Here is a 23,826-nt window from a genome sequence, read left to right as displayed (position 1 = left end):
GGAAGCCACGCTACATTTCTGTAGAAAAGGCAATCACTGCTGAACAACTCCTTCCCTTTTTCTCTATGTTACTCTGTCTCTTTCTCTCCTTACTCCTCTGTCTAACTCTGATTCACTCCAGACAAACACACACACACACACGCACACACATGGAAAAAGCCAAGGAAATAAATAAAGGGACTCTGAGAAAGCGGAAATACACACAGGAGGGACGTTGTCTACAAAAGTCATTACTCTTGCCCAACAAAAGACACCATGAAAGTGAAAGCCAATCATTGCTTATTTCCTTTTGCAGTTTTTGCTTTACTTTTACCTATTTTCTTTTTTTTTTTTTTTACGTTGGTCCGGTCTCTTCTGGGATGGATTTATACCAACCACCCCCCTTTGAAAATAGTTGTTTTTATATTTTGATTTGAATTGCTTTCAAAGCCGGATTTGAATATGCTGTGAGAATCATTTCAAGCAGCCTTTTTCTGGCATAACCATTAGTGTTAACCCCCTCCCCACTCCCTGACTCCCCTCCTACGCCTGTTGATGGATAATGGTGCTATTCCCTTTGGAGCAGCATCTCCATGAAGCACGATCTGTCGAGGAACGTGGGAGTTCACGACTGACACGGCAAACCCTTTCTGTGCTTCCTCCCAAAATATTTCTAAAAAATGAAGTGAATGAAAGTACAACTACAGATCTACATATAGGAGACATTGTTTGTGATTGCATCCTGGCTGGTCCTGGCATTACTTTATATATACTGTATACTTAAGTTATTCTTTGAGTTACCGTCACAAGCTTTATGTAACTACATACTTACATACATGTTTATGTAACATGTATCTTTATGTAAGTTTTGCACACAGCAAACAATAAAATCTTTAAATTACAGCAATACTGTAATGTCATTATTAGGTTTCCTATTGCATAAGGAAAAGGAAAACATGATGTGTAATTTGGAATGTATGTTTGTGTATTTACATGTGTACATGTGTGGGTGTGAGTTTGGCATTATGGCATTATGTTAGTTGTCAATGTCATCTGCATTTTCTCTGTTAATGCAAGTTTTTTTGTTTGCATCTCCCCCTTTTGTTAGAGTGTATAAGGCTATGTGTGTGTGTGTGTGTGTGTGTGTGTGTGTGTGTGTGTGTGTATATTTGTGTGTGTGTGCATGTTACAATGATTGATGAGTCTGGGAGAGTGCCTGTGGGCTAAGATCAGGTGCAACGAGATTTAACTTAGCAGAAAACGCTCAATTCCTTTCCTACACATTCAATTAACCCGTCCCTGTGCACTCCTCTCAGCTCCCTCTGCAGAGCCATTCATCTCGGAGCTTACATATCACTCTGCTCCGGCCGCTGAATGCTCTCATTTAAAAAGCCATCTTTTATTTTGTGTTCGGAGTATGAGTTTCACACACAACATTTAGAATCAGCCTCTCAGATCAATTGGCCCAGTACCCCCTCTGATAAGGTAGTATCTAAGCTACATTTAATATTATTTAGTCAGTGCTTCCTCAAAGCATCATTTTGAGACTTATTAAGTAATTGTATTTGCTTTTATTATGCCCCTGTGAGCTGAAGATTGGCTAAATAGCCACCTGCTGGCATTATGAGGCGTTATGAAATTAACACTAATTTTGTATGCAGAAAAATAATTATTTTCAGGATTGCTTGAATATTTTACATTATAGTAAGGCACCAACAACATATATCTTTATTAGCAAAATAAAGTCAGTGCCATACAAAAGATAAACCATCTAATGTAAATGAAATAGGGCTTTAAGTCTTAATGTTAACTCTGAATAATGAGTAATACAACCAGGTAGAAAGTAGTGCCATAGTATGTTAAATAGCAGTTAGCAGCATTTGTGAGTAAGTCTGGCAGCACTTGGATTTGTGAGCTTTCAGATTAACATGATAAAATTATCAATGCTTCACAAACTCATGACAATGTGCCAAACACAGATAAGCTGCATGGACAAAAAGACAACATTCAATAAGAATAAGTCATAAGTAACATATATTATTATATATTATTATATCATATATTATACAGTATACAATTTATTGGCATCCAACATAATGTTACCCTCTATTGCAGCAGTGTTTGCAAGACAATAAAAATCAAACACTTGTCATGTGTCATGTTTTCATCAAGTATTTAAATGCATTCCCTTCCTATTCCGCAATGTCATCCATCTGACTGTCATTGGTGTTGTATGCCACTGTTTACAGGTTGGAGTTTCAGTATGGGCTCAGCATACCAGTTTCACAGCTGGAGGGTATTTGTGGTTGTCTGTGCCCTGCCCTGTGTGTGTGCTGTGGTGGCACTTACCTTCATGCCTGAAAGTCCCAGGTTCTACCTTGAGGTAATTCTATTTTCCCAAATTATAACAGCTTAAGAAATATTTACACTGAAACAGTTATGATCCCTCATGAATCTGCTGCAACAGTTGTATCTTCAAGAACACTGTGTCATTGTCAACAGCCGTGCTTATCTGTTCTTACATTCAACATCTGTAGAACAGTACATCAGGTAAACTGAGAGTACTTGGGCATTTCCTAACATATGTTTAATCAGATCAAACAGTGTGAGTCATCTAAAACTCCTGGAGGAGGCTTTATATGTGCAAATAAAAGCCTGGAGATTCGTGACAGTAGGTTCGCTGCTGCAGGATAATTACCCTTTGAAGTAAAATGAGTCACAGTTGTCGTGACTTTCATCATTTTGGCCCATCTTGGAAAAATCAAAAGGAATATATTTATGTACAGTATACAGTATAGTGCTGATCCTATGCATTTTATCTTCTCTCTTTTTTTCCGCTTTCCCTCCTGTCAGGTGGGGAAGCATGATGAAGCCTGGATGATCCTCAAACAGATCCACGACACCAACATGCGAGCGCGTGGGCAACCAGAGAAAGTCTTCACAGTGAGTGTTTGTTTCTGCTGTGCACTGTCTTGGCTGGGTTTCCTGATGCTTAAGGAAGCAAAGAGGCTTATATTCTGCCACCGCTGGGACAGGTTTTAATGCTTTGACACTGCAGGATCATATCTGAATTAGGAAGGTTCTGAAAGCTGTTTTGTGTCGTTCAGGCTTATTTGCTTCGTGAGCTGCACTTTGGGAAAGCCTCTTAGTCAACACGTTTCTTGAATTGATCATATACTGTAGTACACACTGTTTACATTGATTTTCATCACAGTTATGTGCTTTCAATCTTGTGTGAATCTAAAGATAGTCAAATATAAATACGTGAAAAACCATCATACAAGTAACATCCATGATATTGCTTACGTAATCACAAAAAGTGAATGTTGAATGTGAGTATTGTATTATACTGTGATCATGATTTTCCTTCTTGATTACTTTGTTAGGTAAACAGGATCAAAATCCCCAAACAGCTGGATGAACTGGTGGAAATGGAGTCAGAGTCTGCCAACCGAGTTTCCAAGTTTTTCTTCAGAATAAAGACTGAAATACATGGGGTAAATATTTGTCTTTTTATTTAATTGGAGCAGAAAGCAATTTTGTTTTAGGCTAATTTCTGTCCACTGCCTCAACCGTACATTTGTCTTTTGATCACATGATGTATCCTAAGTCTCTTATCTCTCTTTAGATCTATCTGAATCTCATGAAGTGCTTCAACTACCCTATGCGAGAAAACATGATGAGACTAGCCATAGTGTGGTTCACGCTGTCATTCGGGTATGCTTCCTCCTGATGTAATTTGTGTCATAGAAAAATCATACAAGGCTAATTTCTCCGGTCAGAGAATAGCACTAGGCAGTCAGGTTTGCGACCACGTTGCATTTCTGTCATCTTGATTTCTCTGCTGTGCAGAAGTTGCGAGGTCTTGAAATCATTCACAGTCTGTGGATCAATTACTGGTCCATTGGTGTCTTGGGGCAGGTCGAGCAAAGATGGAAGGAGTGAAAGCAGCCAGAGATTAAAAAAATACCCTGGAAAACAGAAACAAGTGTATCCTGGTTTTCTACTGTCTGATTGCACATGTATGTGTGTATCTGTCCATGTTTTCGTCAGAGCTCAGTATAAAAATCTACATATTTTGGCTGATAAATGTATCAATTTTTGATATCCTGATATCCTTGTATCCTTGTGGTTGCAGGTATTATGGCCTGTCAGTCTGGTTCCCTGATGTCATCAAACACCTTCAGGCAGATGATTATGCCTCCAAAGTGAAGCTACACAATAATGAACGCATTGAAGACTTCACTTTCAACTTCACTTTGGAGAACCAGATACACCAAAATGGCCTCTTCATCAATGACCGGTAGGACAAGTAAACTTACCAGCAGGCTTAGTGGATGGATGGATAATTATACTATGATAGAATATTTAAAGCGGAATGTAACTATACTTCTTCAGATTCATCAATATGAAGCTGAGGTCCGTCACCTTCATTGACTCTACCTTTCGTAACTGCTACTTTGATGATGTGACATCGGTGGGCTCCTTCTTCCGTAACTGCACTTTCATTGACGCTTTCTTCTTCAACACAGGTGAGATACAGTGGTGTGAAAAAGTGTTTGCCCCCTTCCTCATTTCCTGTTCCTTTGCATGTGTGTCACACTTAAGTGTTTCGGAACATCAAACCAATTTAAACAAAAGTCAAGGACAACACAAGTAAACACAAAATGCAATTTGTAAATGAAGGTGTTTATTATTAAAGGAGAAAAAAAATCCAAACCATCATGGCCCTGTGTGAAAAAGTGATTGCCCCCCTTGTTAAAACATACTATAACTGTGGTTGTCCACACCTGAGTTCAATTTCTCTAGCCACACCCAGGCCTGATTATTGCCACACCTGTTCACAATCAAGGCATCACTTAAATAGGAGCTGCTTGACACAGTAAGGTCCACCAGAAGATCCTTAAAAGCTACACATCATGCCGAGACCCAAAGAAATTCAGGAACAATTGAGAAAGAAAGTAATTGAGATCTATCAGTCTGGAAAGGGTTATAAAGCCATTTCCAAAGCTTTGGGAATCCAGCGAACCACAGTGAGAGCCATTATCCACAAATGGCGAAGACATGGAACAGTGGTGAACCTTCCCAGGAGTGGCCGGCCGCCCAAAATTACCCCAAGAGCGCAGCGACGACTCATCCAAGAGGTCACAAAAGACCCCACAACAACGTCCAAAGAACTGCAGGCCTCACTTGCCTCAGTTAAGGTCAGCGCTCATGCCTCCACCATCAGGAAAAGACTGGGCAAAAATGGCCTGCATGGCAGAGTTCCAAGGAGAAAACCACTGCTGAGCAAAAAGAACATCAAAGCTCGCCTCAATTTCTCCAGAACACATCTTGATGATCCCCAAGACTTTTGGGACAACATTCTGTGGACCGATGAGACAAAAGTGGAACTCTTTGGAAGGTGTGTGTCCAAGTATATCTGGCGTGAAGGAACACTGCATTTCATAAAAAGAACATTATACCAACTGTAAAATATGGTGGTGGCAGTGTGATGGTCTGGGGCTGTTTTGCTGCTTCAGGACCTGGAAGACTTGCCGTGATAAAAGGAACTATGAATTCTGCTGTCTACCAAGAGATCCTGAAGGAGAATGTCCGACCATCTGTTCGTGTACTCAAGCTGAAACGAACTTGGGTTCTGCAGCAGGACAATGATCCTAAACACACCAGCAAGTCCACCACCGAATGGCTGAAGAAAAACAAAATGAAGACTTTGGAGTGGCCTAGCCAAAGTCCTGACCTGAATCCTATTGAGATGTTGTGGTATGACCTTAAAAAGGCCGTTCATGCTCGAAAACCCTCTAATGTAACTGAATTAGGACAATTCTGCAAAGATGAGTGGGCCAAAATTCCTCCAGGACGCTGTAAAAGCCTCATTGCACGTTATCGCAAACGCTTGGTTGCAGTTGTTGCTGCTAAGGGTGGCCCAACCAGTTATTAGGTTTAGGGGGCAATCACTTTTTCACACAGGGCCATGATGGTTTGGATTTTTTTTCTCCTTTAATGATAAACACCTTCATTTACAAATTGCATTTTGTGTTTACTTGTGTTGTCCTTGACTATTGTTTAAATTGGTTTGATGTTCCGAAACACTTAAGTGTGACAAACATGCAAAGGAACAGGAAATGAGGAAGGGGGCAAACACTTTTTCACACCACTGTATAAGGATTCAATATTCTTCAGTGATTTCTTTGACATAAATACACAGCTAGTGTGGGATGTTTTGTCATTTTCAGATTCATCAGGTATAATTGTGTCAAATAAAATTTTCAAAACAGAGACAAGACAACAATATACTGCGTTGTGATTGTTTTATTATTGCGTAATGTAATTTTTTTGCACTCTTTGGGCAGACATTGATGAATCCAAGTTAATAGATGGCACAGAGTTGATCAACAGCACATTCACACACAACAAGAAAGGATGCCAGATGACGTTTGATGATGACTACAGTGCCTACTGGGTTTACTTCATCAACTTCCTGGGGACTCTGGCTGTTCTGCCCGGCAACATTGTGTCCGCCCTTCTCATGGACAAAATTGGGCGTCTGTCCATGTTAGGTAAGAACGGAGGGTAAGAGTGAGGTTCATGTTGATGTTATTGTTTTTTTCACATCGAGTGCAGGATGTTGAAATGATTCATGGTGTGGATGTAGCATCCATCATTGAGTATGAGAGGCAATTTTAATTAGGCCCTATAATTCAGTGGAACATTGAAAGTCAAACGAGTTTCACGTGCACTAACTCCTGCTCTGTGTGTTTGTATGTCCATCAGGTGGCTCCATGGTCCTTTCAGGCATCAGCTGTTTCTTCTTGTGGTTCGGCACCAGTGAGTCCATGATGATTTTCATGTTGTGCCTTTACAACGGCCTGAGCATCTCTGCCTGGAACTCCTTGGATGTGGTAACGACTGAGTCATTCCCTACTGTCAGGAGGTGAGAAGACAAACAATGGATGATTGCATACTGGTTTACATAGTTGTTTAGACTTCTGGAGGGATTTACATAAAGTGGACAGACATACGCATAACATACAAGGGTGATTCAGTCAACTTTAACACACTTCTCTCTCTTGTCTACCTTTTACCTCCTCCTGTCCCTGATTATTTTCCCCTCAGAGGAACAGGCTTTGGATTCTGCAATGCTCTGTGTAAGCTGGCTGCAGTCTTGGGGAACCTGATTTTTGGTTCTCTTGTTGGCATCACAAAGGCCATCCCCATCCTCATGGCCTCGACTGTGCTCGTCGGGGGAGGCCTGGTTGCGCTCAGGTTGCCTGACACCAGGGAGAATGTCCTTATGTAACACTGGCTTGGCATTCATCAGCTGGGATAAAACCTGGATAAAACCTGGGTGAATCCGAGAGAAAGCCCCGGGAGCTTTGAGCAAGGAGTGCAAATGGCTTGGTTCAAACATACTGAATCTACACTATTAATCACATTCCGCTAGTGTACCTTATGTAAAGCTGGATAGCAAGCCACCTTTTATCACAGTGTTTTACTTTTATCATACAACTCAAAATCATTAGATTCCTTGTTAGTCAATAATAAGCTCAGCCATTTTGTGAATATATTATCTGGAGATTTCACATGACAGAGGTGAGAGTTTGCACAGGTTTTGGTACTGAGACTTTGGTGGAGTTTTGTTCAGTGACTGGTTGCCCCCTCCAGCTGCAGCCAAAACCTTGTGTGGAGTCACTGCTTGGTTAGAGCTCAAGGCTTTTAATATTAATACAGTCTTATTTAGACAAGCCAGATGGGGAGAAGAGTGAAAAACAAGCTGTAATGAGCACAGCCAACCTTCTGTTTGACAACGTAGGGAATAGATGATCAGACAGAGCGGACACACGACACAGCTGTGTGACAGCTGTCTTGCCCACAAGACTCACGTACACAGGACATGTTGTAGACAGTGTGTACAAAGTCAACATAAATACCAATTTGTTAAAACCCACACATAGATATACTTTATGTGCAAATACATGTCTTAGAATTGACTGATACTCAAATATACCTTCTCTTTTTTTCTACACTTGCACCATACTGGACACACGATACTGTATTTTGCTCGACATGACATTTGCTCAGACATCTGCAACCTTTTCAAACTAGATAATTCAGTTATGACGCTAAGCCCTTTGCATTACCTACCCAACCAAAATTCAAAAAGGCCATATTGAAAAACTTTTCTTGTACCATTAATTGTATGGTATGTTGAATGATGCTGCTTATTTTGTTTTCTGCTTATGCTTTGTGTTATTGCGGAAGATGAAATGATTAATTATTAATTTTATCCAAATGTTACTCCAGGTCTCCATCAATGTGTTGTATTATTGTACAAAGGCTCTCTGATGAGCTTTCCTTCCAATTTAGCTTGGTGTTGGATCTTGCTTGTGGCAGTGATGTTGATAATGACATGTCGTGTTGCTTCCTTTTAAAAATACTGAATGGCCTTTTTTTTTTTTTTTTATGTGCCTCTCCTTAACTGGAGCAGTCTGCCCATAATCATGTGGTGTCCAATGGTTATAAGTAACAGACAGAAACTGAACAGGAAGTAAATAGATACAATAATCATGCCATTTTGTGTGTGCGTGTGTGTGTGTGTGTAATATGTGGCCAATACAGTATTTTATTAGAGTGTGAATTCATTTTTGGTTTAAACCTCATCCCTTTTGTTAGACATAAATATTTTTTTCAAATAAAACTTATATTATGGCAAGATAAGCCTCATGTGCTCCTGAAAAAAAAATTGTTGTTACCAACCAAATTGTTACCAACAGGTAAACAACGATTCGTAGGATTAAATGGTGTAAATTACCAAGCACGACTACAAAGTAATAATGTAAATAACAACCACCTCTTTATGAGGGCTAATTGGTGCCACCCATGATGAAAATGTCTCCTAAGGAAACTTTTTGGCTCTCTTTTCACTTTGTATTTTGAATCATCTGGGAGAAATTCAACTGAAATTGTGTCTGCATACTTGTTACATTTGAAGTAAAACAAACACAACCATATAATACATTTAAGCACTGTCATTTGTTGTGATTTAGCAACACTTTTGTCTAAAATCTAATTATTGCCATAATTGTCACACTTGAAAACATGACCTACCTTGTACTAGTTATTATGTCTCTTGTCTTTCAACATTGGAACCTCAATGCATACTGCTAAAGATAATGATAACATCACGTTTCTATAATATTCAAAGTGTTACAATACCTTTAAAAAATTTTAATTGATAATAACATTTTTCACATTTAATTTGTGCCCGTGGATTGTATTTTCTGTGGCTAACAGCCTGTGTCCTGCTTTTCTCTGCATTTGTGGTATGTGTTATTGCAGCGTAGAAGTAGTTTACCCTTTGCACTGCATTTGGCTCTGTCAAGGCTACTCAACAACAACAAAAATGCTCCCAAAGTGGTACTGTGCATCCATTTCCATGGACACAACCTTTTCTCAGACTTTCTAAATTCAGTTGGAAATATTATGAAGTGTGCTACTATTGCGCAACAGATGTTTTTTGTCAATATGATTTCAGTATTTTTAAAACAAAATTATAGCACACATATTCTAAATAAATGCACTGATATTAAAAGTAATGACTTCTGCCCAGTGTCAATCCAATGCTATGTCCGTAGCAAGACTAATAGAAGGATTAATTTCTGTTAAGTTAAGTTAAGTTTCTGGATGAGCTAAAACCTTAATTGGTGTCAGATCCACCTGTTGTGTTATATTGGGGATAAATTATATTATCTGTTATGTTTAAGGTATTGGGATATTGCTTAGATGTACTGTATTTGTGTGTGTGTGTGTGTGTGTGTGTGTGTGTGTGTGTGTGTGTGTGTGTGTGTGTGTGTGTGTGTGTATAAGAAGGAGTACTGTATGTGTGTGGGCCTGCATATGGATGCATGAGTGTAAATAATGTAGATATCAAAGCTGATATTGGTGGACTTCTGGGTAATATGTGTACAAGCTCCTTGATTGACTCATGTGTCTCCTGTTTTGTCCAAGCTATAAGTCCATCCACTGTATCTCTGTTGTACATCTCTGTGTGTCCTTGGCTTTAAGCCCCTATTCACCTGCTACTGTGTGTGTGTGTGTGTGTGTGTGTGTGTGTGTACACAAACTTGCATGTATGTGAGCAAACTTCTGTTCTTTTGTGCTCAACTTTGTGTTCTTACTGTAAATTTTTCTGGCAGAAAATGATGGCAATATTTAGATTTTTGTTGAAGAAAAATGTGAATGTATCACTCTTGTAAGTTCTGTTCATCCATTTTATGGAGGTTATCAAATGTATGTGGAGAATAAAGATGTGTATATTATTGTGAAGGGCCTGCCAGGTCCATAAGTGGGAAACTATATAAAGAAATATTTGCCAAATGATGCCCCTGTGAATATTGTTAGAAACGTAAAATGCAGGGATTGCAGACTGTGCTGCTTTTGAACATATATACAATAAAAGCTATGTTCTCTAGCAAATCATGCTGTGCTTTTATTTCACAACCCTTATCTCAAACCTCAGAATAAAATGAATCTCAATATTGATATATATTTATTATAGCCTACTATTACTATACTATATATATATACTATATTAATAAACACCGGAATTAGTCTACATTACTGCACTTACCTGCTGTATAGACATTTGCACCAAGACTGAGTCCTAATTTTGCATCATACTCTAACAAACATATAATCTTGTGGAGAAAATATACAAGGACAGACTGCACATTTTTCCCTTTGCTCTAGTACTGTGTTTGAATGTGTTCATGGATACTTTCATATGTGAACAAAACATATAAGTTAAACATGTAACATAAATGTAGCTGTCAGTTTATTAGGTATGCCTAACATAAACTATTGCAGTATAATAAAACATGTAATATAAAACTGTGAAATATCTTCATGAAGGTTATAATGTTGGCGATAGAGAGGTATTAGTAGGAGGTATGAGATGGCTGTTCACATATGAAATATATAAATTAGCCAATTATCTAGATAAAGCTTGGGAGAAGAGGAAAAAAGCTCTTCATTGAGATGAATTGTAGATGAGAATTTGTTGTTTGTGTGTGGTGTGTGTGTTTGTGTATGTGTGTATGAGTATATATACACTACTGGTCAAAAGTTTTAGAACACCCCATTTTTTCCAGGTTTTTATTGAAATTCATGCAGTTCAATGTCTTATTGTACTCTGAAATGAAAGAATAGAACAAATAAATAATTGAAGTTAAAAAAGAAATCATGGAATCAATTTATAAACCAAAATGTATTCTAAATTTTTGACTCATCAAAGTAGCTCCCTTTGGCAGATATAACAGCTGAACACATTTGTGGCATTCTTTCTACAATAGAAATCAAATATTCTTCAGAAAGTTCTTCCTAACTCTGTTGCAGAAGTTCCCATAAATGTGTGGCACGTGTAGGTTGCTTTGCTTTCACTTTTCTGTCCTGTGAGCCGCCTATCACGCAAGCTGTTGACTCTCAGAAACTTGTCTTCTGATTCTGTTGTGGCTTTGGGTCTGCCAGACATCTTCCTGTCAGAGTTTCCCCCAGTTTCTAAGTGCCTTTTGATGGTGAAGAATACTGTACTCACTGACACCTTGACTTTCTTCGCAATTTCTCTGTAGGAAAACATTTTTAAGTGTTATAATGGTCTGTCTCTCTTCCATTGTTAATTGCCTTTTCCCCCCCATTTTTATGGCAACACACTACTTTCTGCAGTAAAATACTGTTCAAATAATGCTCACAAGGGTATGGTACCACAGTGTGTTCCAACAATACTTGTATACAAACAGAGGGGGTTGTAAGTAATCCAGACAAGTTGGAACACCTGTGGGAATTGGTAGCACCAACTTTCAAAGCTTGATCAACCTCTATCGCTGCAGAACAGCTTTATGTTGTTAACCCATTTCTTGTTCCCTGAAAAAGGCCTTTTTGTAAAATTCTGAAATGTACATTATTTTTCAGTTTTAGGTAACCTTACTTTTTTTTTAACCTCAGGCAGTTCACCACTTACCTTTGTACCATTTCAAGCTATTCATTGGACTTGAACTGCTAAAATTTTAATAAAAAACAAAACAAATTGGGGTGTTCTAAAACTTTTGACCAGTGGTGTATACGTATATGTGTGTATATGTATATATTTGTATTCATGTATTTCTCCGAATAATTTGTATATGCGACAGGAAGATGTTTGTTAAATAAGTACATTTGTGGTGTCAAATGTTTGGCATGACAGAGAAATAAAACATAACATAACGTAACAGTAGGTATTGATTCAAATTTATGGTAATTTTGGAGGCTGTAGTTTATGGTGCTACAAAATTGTATTGTACAATACTGAGAAAGGGTTCTAATATTTAGTATACCAGAGATAAAGTAGACAAAATATTAGAAGCACCTCAGTATGTTAGGTAGTTGCAGAGAATAGTTGTGTTCCCTGTGGTAACTCCATTCATAATCTCAAACTAATGCTGCCATCTAGTGGATTAATTTAGGTATTTAAATGATTTACTGACTAAAAAACATTCTCTGACAAATAAAAATACGTTAATGTCTATTAGGAAAGACAAATATATTTTTTATACATTACAACAACAGCCTTGTAGTCCAAAGTGTTTTACGTAAAATAAAAAAGCACAAAAGGACAACATATAAAAGAAACACTGGGCAGTATAAAAAGGCACATGCAAATAATATGCATAAATAGCAAAGTAAAACAGAGGATATAAATAAGCTTACATTAAATAAAACAGATAGAACAAAAGAATAAAGTTACAGTGCGAGATATTAGTGCAGTAGCTACAGTAGTGTGTCCACCATTCCCCCAGTGGCAGTGAATGCAGCATGAGCCACCTTTTGACCAGCAGGTGGTGCAAGGTGCTAAATCTCCCATCTCTTGTCCCGTCAATCATTTCACTTCAGAGTGTAACGGGGGCAAGATAACGCCAACACTTTGTTCAGGAGCCAAGCCAAAGAAGTGCACACCATGGGGATTGTATGCCGCAAGTGACAGTTGGCGTATTAATGAAACTTTTGATGACTGTTGTTCCCCATTTCAGCATTTTTGTCATTTAGCTAACGTTACACCGGTTATTTTATTCATATCAATATATCCCAAGAGGCGCGGCTGGTTGCTGTAACATTAGCTTGTAGGTTGAAGTTATTTCCAGTTCAAACGAGTTCACAAGTGGAGGAAACGACGCAAGATGTACCATGAAGAAACCGCAACTCTACACAAGCCACGCTATGGAAGTAAGTACCACTTTTTCTAACTGTTTTCTCTCGTAAGCGTAGCGTTCCAGCGTTTGCTTGGTTATGAGGGGCAGAGGATTAAAAAGTTACAAGCTAACGTAAGGTGCGTTCACGTGGATGTTTGATGAGCAACAGGTGGTTCAGCAGCACCTGGCTGCTCCACTGAACAGCAGCATATATCTATACTATAGATATATGTGAACAGCAGCATATATCTATACTATAGATATATGCTTGGTCGATCCCTGACAATATGGCAAAATTGAAACGAAATGTAGTCTGAGGAGAACGAGAGTGAACAAACTGTCAATAAAAGAGGTTTTTATGTGAAGGACTCACATCCTGGTTGTTTTAATTGAAGCTATACCGTGTTAAGTTCAAGGTCCAAGTTGCATGTTGGAGCTTGGGGGTGGCAAACTCTCCTAAAATTGGACTCAGGACCTTTTTAAATTGCATTTGTCCCTCAAAATGCCCCCAAGTCCACCACGGTGATTATTCATCTATTTATTTAATGGCGGTAGCTAGCATATCAGCCTGTCTACACACACGACATTTTCTCATAGGTTAACCATTAGCGTGTGATTTTGCTGCTGTTGAGAAATAACTTACTCCATCAGTATGTTAAGAATGTCACTGAGCTGATATAAGAAAACCTCTAAAGTCTACAAATACTTTACCAAAGTCAGTTAACTGTATCTTGTGACTGACTTGTGGGCAAAGTGCAACTTTAAAAGATACCACCAATCAATGATGTCATCAATGCAATCTTTTTGCCTCTGAATTTTATTGACCAACCCTGTCTTATTCCGCATGCAGAGGCCACCCTATCTTATGCTGTGTTTATAGGTGGATGTTTTGCAACTGTGCATCCTAAAGAGGTGTATGTCTCTAAAAAAATAAATAAATAAAAAAGAATGGAGCACAAATATTGAGAAGTTTGTAGCAAAGGCTGTGAGATAGGGTAGTCTCAGAAACCAACAGGCTGTCTTTAATGTGTTGGCCTTGTCATTGTGTGAAACAAGCCACATAAGTAACTGCAAGCGTTTTAACTTACAAGTGCTGTTATGGGACCAAAGCAAAGTCATTCCCTGGAATTATTTTCAATAAATGTCAGACTAACCTTAGTTTATGGATTTGCCTATGAAATGGATCAACCCAAAAGCAGCAAAAGAAGGTTAGATGGAATAACCCTGCAGCCAAACAAAAGCATGAGACTTAATCATGGAGCCCATAAATCAGGTCCGGTGATCCTGTGACACACAAAGGCAACAAAGCCATCCTGCGGGTTAAATATAACGCTCAGTGCAGTACAGGCTCTTCCAGGAAGTGTGCGAGTGAGTCAGTAGAGGTTTGTAATGGCTGCACTGGGGCTGTTCTACCTCTGAGATGAGTGTTCATATGTACACATTTGCATCCATGTCACAGCTGCACAGCTGTGCCACTTATGGTTGGATGACCAGATACTGTGCTCATCAGGCGTTAGGGCATTTCACCCAATAGGCTGGACACCCCATTTTGTGTGTATGTGTTTGGCATGTGTTTCTTCTCACACGTGAATATTATGTCAAGCCTCTATTGAGACCTAGTGAACGGATGTCTATGCAGGTGGCTGATGAATAGGCAGAATTTAACCGAGAGCGCCTGCGAGGTTTAAAAGATTCAGGCTAGCCCCGTAGAGGCGAAGTTGAGTTGAATGTATTTTAATGTTCCCTTGTGTCTTGATGTCTTGGACTCCAGATTGCTGTTCCAAACTCAATAAATAAGATATAGAATTTACAGGGATAAAATGCTACAAAAGACATCCACACTAAATTAGAATTACAGCTCTCCAACTGATAAATTGGAATATTGTTAACAGCTGAATTGACTTCATTTATGGACTTTATTTTAAACTGGCCATGGCACACAGTGGCATCAAAGGCTAGAGTAATTTTTTGCCTTCCTCATGGGCATTGGGATTAGATTGTTTAGGCTAATAAATCAACTGGTTTAACAAGTTTAACTTCACAGCATCACAGCGGAGGTAGTAATATTGATATAATCCACATAGAGAAGATAAGACTGACTCTGACTCATATGTGTATACACAACGGCATGTGTATTTTTCAGTATTACTTGATGTCCTACACCCTAGTACAGAATGTGAAACCTCAGCCGGCTGTAATCAAACCCAGGACGTGCCTGGTCCAGTGGGAGAAAACTTGGTTTTAAAACGGAGACTGTCCCTTCACTCAGCCAGAAATAAAGAGATTTGATTGGATTAGAGCAGGGTAAGAAGCGTTTGGGGGGGGGGAAGGAGATCTCATTAAGCTGCAGGTAAAGGTCAACTCTCAGCAGAAGTCACTTGTCAGTCGACCGACTGACAACCCCCCCCCCCCAAGGCCACTTTGACAAGGCCGTTTCATCTGCCTCAGACAAGAGTTCATTGGGGTATGGGATGTAGTACAGGTTCCAAAGGGCATTCAGAATCTCAACTGTCAAAATAAGATCCTTCAACAAAAAGGATCCTCTCAGTCTATTGGTTGTATTGTACCTAACCGTCTTGCATGTTTGTTTAGATGAATAAGATGGATGTAGAATATCTTAATTTGTTGTTTAAGTTTTTCTACTACAGACCTAAAAGGTTCAGTCTCATGTGATGCTTTGTACATATTATGTGATTTTTAGTTTACAGTTCATTTGCCATAGTGACATATATATCAATATCATAAAATACACTTTTAATATCATGATAATCATTTGGCCCAGTCCTGCTGTAATCAGTGCGATTAAGACCAATAAGAAAGCACAACACACTAGTATGTTGACTAATGAGAAACAATGACCGTGACATAATTTAGAATTTGCATGCCTTTCTCAGCCATTCAGGATGATGAGAGGCTGTCAGCGGAGGAGATGGATGAGAGGAGACGACAGAACATCGCCTACGAGTACCTGTGTCATCTGGAAGAGGCCAAACGGTAAGACGGCAGGATGAAGGGAAAGAACCTTGAAGATAAGAGGAGCTTAACATGCTAAAGGGAACCACTTTCCTTTATTGTGTTTACTTTGTTACAACTCCGAGAGCTCAAAGGAATTGCATTAGGTGTGTTCTTGGGTCAGAGGTTAGGTTTGTTTAATGTTTGATCATGTAGAACAGTTTTGTTTAATGAACATCGTTATGCAGATATAAAAACGGCAGGGAGTGGTTGAGAAATTGAGTGGCGGAGAGAAAGTGAGGGGAATATGATGGATACGGGAACAAAGCAGTGTGCAATTAAATATTTTTTTGTAGTAGCATGGAGCTGTAATGACACAGGCAGAACCAGCATCCATGTGAGATGATGACGCAGAGCTGTAAGCATTCATGAGAATGTGTGTGATTAATATATGGGAGCCGCTGACTGAGTGGAAAGAGTGGCTCTCTTGTGTCCTAAATTGCTGAAATAATCAAATTCATGTTAATCTTCACAGTAGGTTTAGTTTGGTTTCCAATTGCTTGCAATGCTTTTCACAAGATTCTTTCAAAAAAAGGCAACATTAACCTGATGAAGACTCTTTCTTGTGAGGTGCCTGTGCAAAGTTAAAACTAAAACCACTTCCTGTCTTCTCGACAAGGGCATCCATCGGAGCAGGAAGGAACAGAAAGTTTAATTGTGCCTCTTTTAACGCACTGATTTTGTGACTATCTCACCCAGTCGCATACAAATTGATTTCCAGGATTTATAATTGATGTGTGAACCTACTGTAGCACTCTGTAGCCTAGTGGTGATTCGGCAATCATGCTTCTTCTTGGGACACTCTTGGAGTGTGTGTGTAGCCTCATTTACATCAGCATTTCCTGACAGATTATTGTTTGACAACTGAACTTGCACTTTGACTCAGTAAAGACTATTTCATAGCCTACAATATCTGCTTATGTCACAGGATAATAAGGGTATACAAGGGCAGGTAGGCTAGACTAAGCACAGATTCAGTCAGCCATAATAATCGGGCGACGCCTACATTATCACACATTTTTCTTTTTGTAGTGTGCTCAAAATCTTTAGTGGAAGGCTAGCTCACCTGCACTAAGGCCGTTTAAGGAACAGGTGCTTTAGAATGCCTCCACAGGCAACCTCAAAATGACTGCTTTTTAACTCTTATACAAAACATGTTTACACTTTCACTTTCTAGCTTCCTGTTAATCCATCCCAGTGCTGCTGACTTTTCTACACTCCTGTCAATTAGAGGTGTGAATCTTCACTCATCTCCCGATTCGATTACGAATATCATCATGTCGATATCTCGATGCGTCAAATACATTTTTCTATAAAAGCCATGTAGGATATTTAATTCATAGATTTTCAAGCTTCAAAAACAAAACATTTAGTGCTCTAATACTAAATAAATTGGATACATAAAACTACAGCACTGAGCACATGGCACTTCCAGAATGTGCAAAACCTAACAGAATATGTAAACAGAAATGTTGTTAGGCCTACATGAAATTGTAAACAGAAATAATCGATTATGAGCCTGCTGATTATCGATGCAGCATCGTCCATGTCCACGATTCGATGCATCGATTATTTGATTAATTTCAACACCTCTACTGTCAATAGTGGACTGGAACCTCTATTCTAGGAAAGGTGTCAAGTTAGATTAGGATTAAGACAGTTGCTAATGAAGCTGTCAACCACAGAGCGCATGGGGTTAGGTTCTACTCTCTAGGGTCAGGAGTCAGCAGTCACTGAAACAAGGCAACTATTTAGAAGTAACTCTTTTTAGTACACCTGGCTTACAATCTTACATGAGACATAGTTTTATTATCCACCTATGTTTTTGTTAAAGTGCTCATATTATGCATTTTGGCTTTTTCCCTTTCCTTTATTGTGTTTTTTTGCACATGTTATAGGTTTACAAAGTGAAAAAGCCCAAAGTCCACCCCAAAGGGACTTACCATCTCCAACAGAAAACACTGTTCACAAACTGCTCCAAACAGCTCTATTGTAGTCCAGCCTTTACTTCCGTGTCAAACGTGCGTCCCTTTGTAACACACGTTATAATAGGCTCGTTCGAGATGAGCCAGATCTGCGCAGAATCGATCACCAGCGATCGGCGCCCAATGCATGCCGGTTAGATTTGTGTCCGATTTGATCCCGACTTGCTCTGACGTCATGCACACGTGGGCAACGATAATCTTACGAGACCAAGGCGGCCGCAGTTCTAAGACGCAGGTAGCGCAGTAGCTTTTTACCAACTGCAAGAGCCAGGCGGACACAGGTGGACCCAGTGCATGCTGAGAAACGCCGGCCTCTCAGCTGATTGGTTCAGAATCGACTCAACATGATGATGTTTTATATAAACTTTTTATTGATTTTGAATCGGAGGGATTTTAACTGCGATTTGTCTGATTTAAAAGCTGATTCTGTACAGAACACATGTTGTGTGGCTGATAGTTACGTTTAGAAGTCAGAGAGACTTAATCGGTTGAGATTACAGATCATCTAAGTCTGTTGAAAATTTAAATCAGCAACAGATCACATGTAGAGAATCTTGACAGCTAATCTGTCATAATAAAAACAACTGGAGACTGTGTACGTAAGCTGATATATGGGTCTGATAAAATTGTATTAAATTGGAATCGGACCACCAGTGTTTCTGTCACTTCCTGTTCAGCCTGAAGGCTGCTGGAAACGGATGGAAACTGTCCGACTTGAGAGCGGACTTTTGTCACCGCCCCCGGCTGCTGCCGCCTGCTCTCGTCCGCTTTACAGGCGAGGCGCAGTTCATCTCGAACGAGCCTATTGCTTGCCTAGCTGCTAGCGTGGCATGTCCTCATACTCTGCTTCTGATTAGCTAATAGTCCTTACCTAGCTACTGCACATGTGCGACTCCCAAGAGATGGTACAGAAGTGAGATGCCTTACTCTGTAGCTAAAACAGAGAGCTCAACACACTGAGTGAAAAGAGGAGCTGCAGCAATGTGCAGTACTACAACAATATGGTGTTTTTTGAAAATTAAACCATGTAAAACCATTCTGGCACAACCTCTAAATACAAATACGAACCTGAAAATTAGCATAATATAAGCACTTTAACATGAGTAAAAACATAATAAAGAAATGCTGCAATGCATAATACAAAGACCCTAAACTCAAGCAGCTACATTAAATCAGACATTATTTATTTCATTATTTACACCTGTGCTTTTCCTATTGTGACATGTCAAAATGTCTTCTGTGAAAAACTTCCAAAACCAATTTTTCGGCCAATACTGAGCACAGATCCGATACCAATTTGTTTTTAAAAAAGATATATATTCAGTTTGATATAGGTCCACCCCAAAATATCTATAGCATGTGTTTTTCAGTCAAGGATATTATAATTTTTTAGACACACCCTACCCAACCACAATGCTAAATTTCTCTCATTCAACACACACAGGCACCCATGCAAACACAAACTCATGACCAGCATGACTAAGCTACATGACGCAAGACTTCAGAAGACACTCTATGTAGTCTGAAATACTGTAGCTGAAAGCAAAGGAGTGTAGATCAGTCCAAAAATCTGTGTTTTGTTTTGCCCGGTGAGTCGCAGATTGGACAATGACAGGAAGGCCTGCTTTGGAGGGTTGTAAACAGGAGTGCTAGCCTGTCCTGCTTCAAGTTCTCCCAACATTGTTTTAAGTACAGGAAGTGAAGTTTCACAGAAGAGCTCTGTTACCCCTGCAGGATGTTCCTTTGACTACGTTCCCGCCAAACAGAGATCTTTTTTCCCCTCAGTTATCTTGACTATGCTCTGCATTTGATCCTCTCCATTTCTATGTGACTTCTATGGAGATATGAAAGTAAAAATATAAGATAAATGTTTTCTGGATTTTGATCTGCATTACTGCTTTACCCTGGTTGGGCTTAGCCACTAAGCTATGTTGCGTATACATGTCTGGTTGTGTGAGCACGCTTTTGTGTCTGTCTGAATCAGTTTCATAGTCATTTAGTGCCAAAGAGGCGTTTTCTGACATGCAACCTCATGTTAAGGGATAACTGATATTGATATAATAATAATAATAATAGCATCTGCTTGATAGCAGGCCAAAAAATGCCATAAATGACTGCTTAAATTTAATTTTTAATTTAATTTAAGTTTAGACTAATGATTATTTTCTCTATCAATTATTTACAGAATATTTTATGATTTAAATGTCTTGTTTTATATAGTCCAAAACCCCAACATATAAAATGTACTGTAATGTATGTGACGTTACATACCTAATGAGTAGGAAAGGCAGCACATTTTCACAATTCTTTTTCAATAAATTTTTTTTTTTATTTACTTAAAGGAAAGATTTATTGGGAGTTTAGCTTATTCACCGTAACCCTCAGAGACAAGTCCATACATACCCTTCTCGTGTCCATGCGTGTTGTAACGCTGTCTGACGGCACCAGCATTAGCTTAGCCTAGCACAGAACCTGCAGGTAACTGCTTCCAACTAGCCTACTGCTCCGAATAAGTGTCAAAATAACACCAACATGTTCCTATTTACATGTTGTGATTTGTAGAGTCACAGCGTGTACAAATAACAAGGTCACATAACACACAGCCATCTTCTAACCGTAAACAAACCGGGAACCATACTCTCAGACAGGCTTGCTGCAAAGCAAATCATTCCGCCCAAGTACTATATTCTTCCGCCTGAGAATATAGTTCCCGGTTTGTTTACGGTTAGAAGATGGCTGTGTCTCATGTTACGTTGTTTTTTGTACACGCTGTGACTCTACAAAACGCAATAGGTAAATAGGAACATGTTGGTGTTATTTTGTCACTTATTGGGAGCAGTAGGATTGCTGGAACCAGTCACCTGCTTGTTCTGTGCTGGCCTGATGCCGCTGGAGCCGTCAGACAGCCTTACAGCACACACGGAGATAAGAAGGGTACGTATGGATTTGTCCAACTCTGGGGGTTAGGTTGAATAAGCTAAAGTCCCAATAAGTCAGCGTGTTCCTTTTTAAACAATGGTAATTGTCTGTCAGTCGACTTAACAATTAATCAAGTAATTGATGCAGCTCTATTTACGTTTCCCATCTCCTAACTTCAAATCTTTAATAACGTGCTGGAGAGCCAAATAGTTATTTCTTGATCCCTATTCCATAAACCTGAGCTTTGACCAGAGCCTGTAAACTAATGCATTCTTCACGTGGGAAGAAATTATTTTATATTATAAAAAAAGCAGCTTATTCAGCTATTTCTAATATTAATGGCTTTTATGGTTGGAGATAGGTGTAATAGTACAGCAAAATGCAGTGGCTGTCTGTACTTAACATTTAATAAAACACTGAAATATGGCAGAGTTCTTCTTGCATTATCTACAGGATCAGCTGACATAATTGGTTACAAGGATGCTTTATTCCCTTAAGGTGCCTAACCTACACTCTCCCCTGGGTTTGTGTTGACAGTGCATGATGTGTTGTGGTTGCCCTTCAATGTGCTGACACATATTTTGGCAGACTGAATCCTTTGAGCACCCACACAACCTTAATTAACCTAAACAAGTTGTCTGTGTGCATGCATGTGGGAGGGAGAGCTATATTGCTTACAGACGGAAAGGTAGAAGCTGCTGGTATGAATGAAACCCATAAACAAAAATAAGGAAGCTAAATCACTAAGCACTGTACACTGCCTTTGGCAAAGGATACATTCAGTTGAAGGACGATGAGCAAAAAGGTAAAAACTTAACACACAAGTTTTGTGGTTTTGGGGTTGAACCGTTAGAAAAGAGGTGTAGCCATAATAGTAAATATGTTGTCACTTCCAGGCAGTAATATAATGTGTAACAGATTTTCAGACCATGATGATTCACCATGCTCACAAATCATTTACTAGCTCTTTGGAATAGATTTTTCCTAACGTCTCTGGAAATAGTCTGGCAGAGACTGCTATGAAGCCACCCCTGAACCTTTCAAAGGGAATTGCATACATTTGAAAGAAGGTCAACATTATTTTAACATACACCAGATATGCTCTATTCAAGTGTGTCCAACATCTCTGTGATTATCCCATGTAGAGGTAAAAATCACCTTTTTCTCCCATAACGCTTTATGGACATTTTTTCACAGCAGACATTTTGACTTGTCCTAGTAGGAAAAGCACAGCTGAAATTGATAACCTTAACGATGGCTCAGTTCCATCAAGTGTCCCAGTAAGCTATTCCAGTGAGTCAGCATGCACAATACCAGGACCTCTCCTAAGTGGAATGCAGCCATCATTAATGGTTTGGAATACACCTGTGCTTTTTCCTACTATGACATGTCAACATGTCTGCCGTGAAAAAGGTCTATTGTCTTGCAGAAGTTAGGGCTGGGAAATATGTCAATATTATATCTATCGTGATATGAGACTAAAGATCATCTTAGGTTTTGGATATCGTAATATCATGATATGACATAAGTGGTGTCTTTTCCTGGTTTTAAAGGCTGCATTACAGTAAAGTTCTGTAACTTTCTGAACTTACCAGACTGTTCTAGCTGCTGTATTATTTGCCTTTACCCACATAGTCATTATATCCACATTACTTTTGATTATTTATAAAAATTTCATTGTGTAAATTTTTTGTGAAAGCACCAATTGTCAAGCCTACGATATCGCTGCAATATCGCTTCAAGGTATTTGGTATTTGGCTGAGTCCTGCAGCGGCGCAGGGTTCGAGTCCGACCTGCTGCCCTTTGCTGCATGTCATCCCCCATCTCTCTCCCCCTTTCATGTCTATCCACTTTCAAAAATAAAGGGAAAAGCCCCAAAAATAATCTTAAAAAAAAAAAAGAAATATCATGATATTTGATATTTTCTCCATATCTCGTAGAAGTGAAACTCATAAACCTTCACCAGTGATCACTGAGGCTTTAGACTAATGGAAGTAGTATTACATATCTTGCTCACTCACTGTTAACCTCTATTTACCTCACATTGTCCACTTAACAGCCTAACCTTTAACCTTTACGTGGTCCCGAAGCTCAAACTGTAAGTCTGTCCCCAGCCCCCTTCCTAAAGCATGCTGGGCTCAGTGTGGGTGCTGCCTGTAACAATGCCCAGTTCTCACATTGGCCTACATTGCTCTGTTTAACCAAAAAACATTTCAGTTAATTATAGCAGCGCTGACACAATTAATAAATATTTTACATTTGGAGTTGGCTAGCCCTGTGTTATTCTTTTAATGAAATGAAAGCATGGCATTTAATGTTAAATGTTTATTTATTATGGGTTTCAGGCTAAAGCTGAAATGCTCTTGTTGTTTACACACTTTTGCTCTTTAATAAATTTACAGATTTTGTTAGTCAGTGGACAGTGTCTCAGAGTGTATCAGTATAGTTGATCCTGTAGAAATGTGTTTAAAGGTTGTATATTCACTAACTTTGAAATAAAATCACATTCATATTGTATAACAGTATATAGATCAAAGGCAAAGTTGTCATAAGATTTCCATACAGAGCTTTTTTCATATGCTACTGTAATGTAGTTGCCATGAATAACAGCAAGGCATTATTTTTTAATCCTATAATTTGTGTTCTTGGCCTGTCTTTAGTTTTTTGCTCGGATCGGAAGGGTAACAGTGTAGGAAAGCCAATATTGACTT

General features: G+C 39.0%; 2 protein-coding genes across 3 annotated transcripts in view; both read left to right on the top strand.

The window, feature by feature from the left end:
- Positions 1 to 7,557, top strand: part of sv2ca (synaptic vesicle glycoprotein 2Ca) — a 32,038-nt gene extending 24,481 nt beyond the window's left edge. The window contains exons 5-13 of the mRNA XM_028577171.1: positions 2,229 to 2,362; positions 2,833 to 2,922; positions 3,366 to 3,476; positions 3,608 to 3,696; positions 4,118 to 4,282; positions 4,378 to 4,511; positions 6,333 to 6,539; positions 6,754 to 6,913; positions 7,096 to 7,557. Coding sequence (XP_028432972.1) covers positions 2,229 to 2,362; positions 2,833 to 2,922; positions 3,366 to 3,476; positions 3,608 to 3,696; positions 4,118 to 4,282; positions 4,378 to 4,511; positions 6,333 to 6,539; positions 6,754 to 6,913; positions 7,096 to 7,279 — 1,274 coding nt within the window. The 3' untranslated portion in view covers positions 7,280 to 7,557. The remainder of the gene's footprint in view (positions 1 to 2,228; positions 2,363 to 2,832; positions 2,923 to 3,365; positions 3,477 to 3,607; positions 3,697 to 4,117; positions 4,283 to 4,377; positions 4,512 to 6,332; positions 6,540 to 6,753; positions 6,914 to 7,095) is intronic.
- A 5,325-nt stretch (positions 7,558 to 12,882) lies between these two features.
- The window catches only part of iqgap2 (IQ motif containing GTPase activating protein 2), a 38,317-nt gene continuing 27,373 nt past the window's right edge, over positions 12,883 to 23,826 (top strand). For both annotated transcript variants that reach the window (XM_028577170.1, XM_028577168.1), the window contains exons 1-2: positions 12,883 to 13,233; positions 16,094 to 16,193. In XM_028577170.1, coding sequence (XP_028432971.1) covers positions 13,188 to 13,233; positions 16,094 to 16,193 — 146 coding nt within the window. In that variant the 5' untranslated portion in view covers positions 12,883 to 13,187. The remainder of the gene's footprint in view (positions 13,234 to 16,093; positions 16,194 to 23,826) is intronic.

The sequence above is a fragment of the Perca flavescens genome, chromosome 5 (assembly GCF_004354835.1).
Source record: "Perca flavescens isolate YP-PL-M2 chromosome 5, PFLA_1.0, whole genome shotgun sequence".
NCBI lineage: Eukaryota > Metazoa > Chordata > Actinopteri > Perciformes > Percidae > Perca > Perca flavescens.
The sequence above is the reverse complement of the archived record's forward strand: the minus strand, read 5'-3'. Positions and strand labels throughout refer to the sequence as shown.